The 7,724-nt window shown below is 33.0% G+C and overlaps 1 protein-coding gene and 1 long non-coding RNA gene across 2 annotated transcripts; one reads left to right on the top strand and one right to left on the bottom strand.

Annotated features, from left to right (window-relative positions):
• Positions 1-26: 26 nt before the first annotated feature.
• LOC107006164 (V-type proton ATPase subunit F-like) lies at positions 27-3,610 on the bottom strand (the record flags this gene model as incomplete). Its single annotated transcript, XM_015204789.2, has 5 exons — positions 27-639; positions 1,146-1,325; positions 2,127-2,212; positions 2,404-2,485; positions 3,440-3,610. Coding segments are annotated over 4 exons (483 nt in total), but the record flags the coding sequence as incomplete, so codon positions are not given.
• Positions 3,611-5,661: 2,051 nt separating this feature from the next.
• On the top strand, positions 5,662-7,292 carry LOC114075061. The gene is made up of 2 exons (XR_003575388.1): positions 5,662-5,792; positions 7,006-7,292. It is a non-coding gene; the product is annotated as an uncharacterized LOC114075061 (long non-coding RNA).
• Positions 7,293-7,724: the final 432 nt, after the last annotated feature.

Genomic DNA, 7,724 nt, shown 5'->3' with positions numbered 1-7,724 from the left:
GGGGGGGGGGGGATGATCATGTTGTCTTCTTCTGGAAGAACGATCATAGGGGGATGGCCTACTTCTAATTGCAGTTCTACGTTGTGAGTTACTCATTGTTCAACATCAGAATTTCTAAGTAGGATTTTTTTTATATTTTTGAAGAAACAAAGTATGAGGGTGAAGATCAGAGTATATATAGAGATGGATATTCCTAGTTTGTTTTCTGCAAACTTAAGGTAAAGTTTCCTTATTTACTTCTCCTACGATTTAAAGATTTTATTTCCTATTTTATTTACTTCTCCTACGATTTAAGGAATTAATTTCCTTTTTTTTTGTTTTGTTTTGGAAACTTAAGGCGGAAACAAAAAGTTTCCCCCTATTTTATATATTTCTCCTAGTTTCTTTAGGAATAGGATATAATTTAAGGTAAACAGAAGTATAGGGAACATAATTAATTTCCCATTAATTATTTTTTAAAATAGAGGGTATTTAAATAATTAGTAAAAAAGTATATATATAAAAGAAAAATAATAGTAGTGTCACCAAGAATTCTTCAATGGCTTTGCTGATCGCTAAGTGGTGCGTACAATTCCTCCAATTGCTCAACCAACACAGAAGAAATGGTCAAAGCCAAAACAGCACACCAGGCCTTAACATCTGTAAGATATCAATAAAACAAGTAGTGTAAATGTGTTGGTGGTATCAATAAGTCATTGAAGTCTATACAATAGTTATAATTTGAGCAATAATTTGATATTGCTCAAATTATGGCTTCTGTTTCTTAATATTTGAATAACAAAAGGCAATGACTTATACAGAAAACAGATACAAGATCATTGTAAGTTTACGTTAAGACTTTAATACATTGACGCAACACCAACCCAAATCTTGACTCATTATAATCAATAAGCACACAGTACATTTATTTCCTTCTATAAACACTCCATCACAACATCAATCGTATGCAAACTCAATTGAGTGACCAACATGCAACTCTCTATAATGATAAATTATTCAGTCAAGCGGTGAAAAAAAAAAGCAGCAGTAAATAAGGGACTGAACAGGTACTCTGAGCTAAGCATCAAGAAAGATTAAGGAATAATCTTTAGGAGAATGACGAGAGAAAGATGCATAAAATGGTGAACTGATGATCAGAGATATACCGTAAACCATTTTTTCTCATCGTCTTTCAAATGCCACTATTCAGTAGAGAAGAAATACTTCACTCGTGAAAGAATAGAGTCGTGAGCAGGATCATATGGATAGTCCTTTGATGGAATCTCCAGAATGGTTGGGATTGGTTTATTGTAACTATCAACCAAGAATCTCATCATGTTTGCAACCTGAATATGAAACAGTAGACATATTAGCTACAAGTTTGATGCAAAATGGGAGAAGCTTTTATTCGAACTGAAGTATTTATTAGAGCAACTGCAAGTAGTGGCAAAAGAGAAGCAGTTAGTTTCCCACAAGATCGAAGCATTCATTTTTGTATGCAGAGGATAGAGTCAATTTAGACAAACAGTCCTCCTCTCTGCAGTCAACAAGCTGGCATTATATGGAAATGACTCCTCAATTTTGCTATTTAGACGCCATTCAGGTTAAAAAGGCAGCCTGGTGCTCAAAGCCTCCCGCATTGGCAGGGTCCAAGGAAGGGCCCGCACCCCAAGGGGAAGGGGTGTGATAAAGATAACCAGCTACTCTAATGCAAGCATTAATGGCTGCTTCCACAGCTCGAACCCGTGACTTATAGGTCACACGGAGACAACTTTATTGCTGCAACAATGCTCCCCTTCGAGGGCCAGACACCATGCAAGGTTGACTTTGAAAATACAAGTGTACCAGGCAAGTGGTGGAACTGTCGCACAAAAGTTTTTTTTCGACGCTTAGCTTCCTACATCATACTTGGATTAAAATTTATTTTCCGCTTCTCAATCAGGTTAGTCAAGCTACCTTTGGGTCTAGGACAGTTTATTTTTCCTTGTGATGAGCAACTGCACATGTTCAAAGCTACTCCGTCTTACCTCCAATCAGCACTAACATGCTAATTATTCGACATTCTCCATGTCAAAGTCAAAACCAGCAGTTGAAATGATGTTACGGATGCTGCCATAAACAAGAGGCAAAATAGAATAAAAACTCACATATTGGCTGATTAGCGCTATCGCAATGTCCTCCCTTGTGGTGAATATTTTAAAAGCATCTTCAATCTGATGCTTCACTGTTATATCTAAACCATAAGAAACGGAAATATACATTACATTCTTTCTTTAAAAAAAACAAATTAGAGTGATGCAAAATGTAAAAGCTCCATCACTGAAAAGGACTTAAGAATCCTAATCAAGCAACCTTAATTTTATTTCTTCCATATTCCAGCTATGAAATCTCAATATTATAGAGAACAAAAAGTTGAAAACATACTTGAATTGACAATAGTATAGTTAGTTTTCCTCCTCAAATCAACATTGCCAACTCTTGCTAGTAAAAATCCAGTGATTGTATCCTACATTATCAAGTTCGCAAGTACGCTAATGACAATATGAATATAAAATTCAAACTTTCTTGTAATTGCAATAAGATAAAAGAACACGACTTGTCAGTAAGGGGCCATAACACTACCAGTATACTTGATACCTACTATTTCACTTTGCAGTTTGTTAGAATCAGCAATAAGCAAATGTATTGAAACATTATGCAGGACATCTATATGGACAGGAGGGGTAGATGCATCCAGGAAGGCATTGATTGCATGGGAGCAACTATGTAGTTCTTCAACTGCAGGGGGGCTCAATTTACTGTATATCTAAACATGGAAAAAGGCTGCAATAAGCAAGTTACAATGGAGTTTGAGTACTAAAAAAGATAGACTATGGGTGAAATGGGTTCGTATGCACTATGGGAAACAAGGAACCTTATGGGGTGTTCTAGCCCCTCAAGCTTCATGGATGGTGAAAGAGGAATATACTCCAAATGCACAAAATACTAGAGGTTATTGGCTGGAATGAGCAGTGTTATCAAATGCGGAAAGTGCAAAAAAGCTCTAAGGTTCGTGGGGGCTTTAAGCGCAAAGCGCAAATAAAGTGTGGGCTTTAATGAAAAACGGCGCAAAGTGAGAAAGAAATACAAATACATATGTTTAGTTAGTCCAAAACTAATAAATATAAACATGAATGACAAATATATGACCAATGAAATTGAATTATTTTTATTATAAAGTGAAACATTAATTGTTTAGTGTCAACTCTTCACAAGAGATCCATTGGCAAGGAAAAGTTTGTCTTAGAACCTTGATGACGACACCAAAGCGCACATAAAGCGAGGCGAAGCGCTTGAGCCTCGCTTCAAGGCTTAAGCGCGCTTAAAGCGCGCCTTTGATAATACTGGGAATGAGGAGTAGGTCAACCAGATTGATAAATTTTCTATAAAACAACTATATAAAGATCATAGAGGAGATTACCAAGAGGTGGACTGGAGGAGACTGACTTGTAACAATGCAGCTTGTCCTGAGGGGATTTCCATATACTTTAGCATTGCAAAGCAGGCTGCTCACAAGGGATCTATTAGCAACATGGGGCTGTGTAGAAGATGTCCACTGTGTCCTATGCGGAACTGAAGATGAGAGCCATAATCATATATTCTTTCGGTGTCTGTTCTCATCTTAGGTGTGGCAGAAGGTACTCTGTCGGCAAAGTATCCACAGGGAGGCTCAAGGACGCGAAGAGGAAATAACTTGGGTAAATGCCCAATGCAAAGGCAAGCAAACAAGAGCTGAGGTATATAGGATGGCACTGGCTGCAAGTGTTTATCTTATTTGACAGAGAGGAACCAACGAAATTTCCAAAAGATAACAAGAACCCCTGCAATGCTGGCAAAAGAGGTGCATATGAGAGGAAGAACAAAACCAAGACGAAGCTATGTATTGCAAACTCTGAATTTCTACCCTGTGTAGATGCTAGGTACTTAGCTAGATTTGATAGTGAAATTGTAGTAAGGAACTGGTAGTATAGATAGTAGAGATTGAAAGTTGCGGCAAAACTGGGAGCTTTCCAGTTTGCTTGTGTTACTGATCTGTAATGTGTTAAAACTGATCACTGAATGCACATAAACAAATGAAGAATTATGGAAAAGCTTGAAACTCCATTACAAAGTTCTCAGAGAAAAACTATACATTGAATAACATACTAGAAGTTACTAAGCTACTGCTCTACTGCAAATCATCTGTATCACACCTTGTATACATATGATTACTAAGCAACTTGCATAAATGAAAATATCTTCTAACAGATCTCTAACTGACTAACAGTCGACTAAGCTACTAGGCTTAAATAACTAACAGTGACAGCTGGACTAACTAACATTGACTAACATCGTAACAACTGAAATGTAAATCAGCTCTTTGCAATCTCCTTGTTGTATTTTCCAATATAATGCTCATTTGGTAATGAAAGATTTTACTTACCCAAAAAAAAAAGAATCAGCAACAAGATTTTAGAATATATTCAATCCAATGATACAATTAAATATTTATACACCATCATTTACTACAACGAATCCGTTCAACAACAACATACTCAATATAATCCCACAAGTGAGGTCCGGGAGGGTAGGGGATTTACAAGACCTTATCCTTACCTTTATGGGTAGAGAGGTTGCTTTTGATAGACCCTCTTTTCGACAGAAAAGAAAGAAAAAGTGAAGCGTGGTAGCAAGAAAATATGACACCAAAACAGCAACTAATACTAATGCACATAGAAGAAAAAGAAAGGAAGTGTTGACAACAATCTGCTACCTACTAACCTTCTAACCTAATCATGACCACCACTTTTTTTAGGTAACACATTCAAATTGTAAAGATAGATATGAAAGCATATTGATTATTAGTGAAAGATTAAATAGTGAATCACCTCATCAGCAATCATAGCAATGAAGGCTGAGTTATTTGTTCTGACGATTCACCATCTCAACAAATGATTGTAATAGTAGTCTACGAGAGGATCCAGATAATATACTAATTGAATCCAGACGAAACAGGAAACTAAACAGACTGAAAGAAACTCTGAATAGCTTACAAAGTTCGAGAAATCTCGTGTGACCGTCGCCGTCATTTCTAAATTTGTGAGTGGCATCCTTGCGTAGGGGCATGCTAATCTTCTCTCTAACGTTCCAAGGGACGAACTCCATTGCTTCGCTAGGGTTCTTATTCTGCTGTAAGCTTCGTAATGAGCTCGGTGTGGATTGTGGAACAAACATAGAAGATAGATAAGAAAATTGAATATAAACTTTAACAATTTTGATTAATATTTTAAAATATATTTTTTTATTATATTGATATGTAAAAAATTATAAGTTATAGTACTTTTGATATAATTTTTGAATATATAAATTTTTTGTTTAGAATATTAAATTAATATAATTTTAAAAATTAGTCAATTTGACTTTCGAAAAACGACAAGTAAAAATAAACAGAAGGAGTGTATCTCTTAAGGCTCTATTTAAATTTTAATGACTATTTTGACAAAAAGAAAAAAAGTCAAAATATTTAATTATTAAATTAAGTTAATTTGAGACTCAATTAACATTTTCAAAACTTTTCATCTCTTTAAAAATACAAAATAGCCCAAATTTTAAATACAAAATATTAAAAAAAATTCTATTTTTTTGGATTTTCCACGTTCTTCAACTTTTCTTCTTCATTGTTCTTCCTCTCTTCTGTTTCTCAAATCTGATTTTTCATTGCTTCCAACCAATTTCCAGCAATTTTCAACTTTCGAATCTCAACTTATCAAGCAACAATTTTCTCTCTTTTTCAGGTTAAAAAACTTTTGTTTTTGAAAAAAAATTAGGGTTTTTAGTTATAAAGTAAAAGGGGGAAAGATTAACTTGAGTTGTCTTCTCTTTATTTATACATCAGCAATTTTAGAAGTTGATGCTTGAAAAAGAAAATAAATCTGGAAAAAAAATTAATTTGTTATTGTTGTTGATCTCGAAAAATCTAAAAAAATAAAAGCAAAATATGATACTTTTTGTTGTTCTTCTCCAACGTTGTTGTGTAATAGTAATAGTTATTGTGATTTTTTATAGACATATTTATTATTTGTATTTCTCGAACAATTGTTGATATATTGACTTCTTGTTATAGTTTGTTTTGTTGTATGTATTAACTGGTGTTGTTGATATTCTTGATTTTGTTGGAAAGAATGAAGAAAAGAAAACATAATGAAGAGTTGAACACAACATGAATAATTTATTGCCTTCAAGAACAATGTTAAAATCATTTTTCTAGTGTTCACATGGTTTTACTTTCGTCAATTCATCCAAAGAGAAGGTCTTTATTCTTCTTTACTTATAAATTCTTATATCTATGGAATAAGGTCCCTCTAACTATAATATGTTTGGATCAAAGCAACAAGTACGGAATAAAGTCTTTCTAAGATTGTTTTCTACACTTAGGCTAAGTTGAAATTCTTAAATGTTTTTAACCGAATTGGACTATTGGTATTACAAATAGTTATATTGCGATTGGAGAAAGATTAGAAGAGTTTGTCATGGGGCAATAGTTATCCAATAGTGTAAGTTAGAGATTCTGCACAATTGAATTTAAGTAGCAATATCGACAAGGTGCTCATAACGTCATAATTAGGATCAAACTTTCTTTTCATTTTTTAGTTATAAAGAATAAGAATAACAACTTACGTTGTCTTCTCTCTATGTATTCGTTAGCAATTTCAAATGTGATAAAGAAGTTCAATCTGGTGAAGAGTCCTATTGCTTCAATTTTATTTTCAAATGCATTTCCAATTTTTTGATGGTTATCTCTTTGCATCAAGTCTTTGTTTTGTTGGTGTACTTAGTATATTGACAAAAAACATGAGACGATATTGTTTAATTGTTAAAATAGTTTGTGTGGTGTTATCAGTGTTTCTAATTTTATTGGTGTTGTAAGTAGTATTGGTAATATATATTTTTGTGTTCTGAGAAAATATTTTATGTTATTTTTAATAGATGCCCTGTTTGTTGCAACAGATGGGTCATAGATTGGAAGAAATCAAATCAGTAACAAGGCTTTTTTTTATTTTTTCTAACGTATAGCTCATTTGTTGCAGTAGATAGGGCATCTGTTACAGTAGATGATCCATCTATCGCAACAGACAAGTCATCTATTGAAAGAAATCAAATTAGTAGACTATTTTGATTTCTTACAACAGATGAATTGTTTGTTGCAATAGATGATCTATTTGTTATAACATATTGTATTATTAATTGATGATTGTATTATGTTGTATTTATTAAATTTATTGTTATTTTTTTAATGATGCACAAATTGATGTCTTGACTATCGAATATTTTTTGTCAATGTTATTATTAAAGGCGATCAATTTATATGATTTTTCTTCGACTTTCACGGTAAACTTCTAATTTTAATACTTTATTTATTTATGTTATTGAATAATTATTTTAAATTTTTATTTCATCGTCTTTATACTTTTAGGCTTGGACATTTGAAGTAATATCTTACTTTTGGAAGCAATTCAAGAATTACTCAAGTAGGATTTCTCAACCAAGGATTCTTAGGTTTATCTGTTCAATCTTTTTTATTTTGTAATTATTTATGATAATATTTTATATTTAATAAATGTCAAATTATTTTATCATGAATTATATTTTACTGTTAGATTCATAAAATGTTAAATTATACTATTAAAAAAAGACATATGTTGACGTAAGTTACGAGTTACTTATTA

The sequence above is a fragment of the Solanum pennellii genome, chromosome 12 (genome assembly GCF_001406875.1).
Source record: "Solanum pennellii chromosome 12, SPENNV200".
Taxonomy (NCBI): Eukaryota; Viridiplantae; Streptophyta; class Magnoliopsida; order Solanales; family Solanaceae; genus Solanum; species Solanum pennellii.
This window is presented reverse-complemented; position numbering and strand designations above follow the sequence as displayed.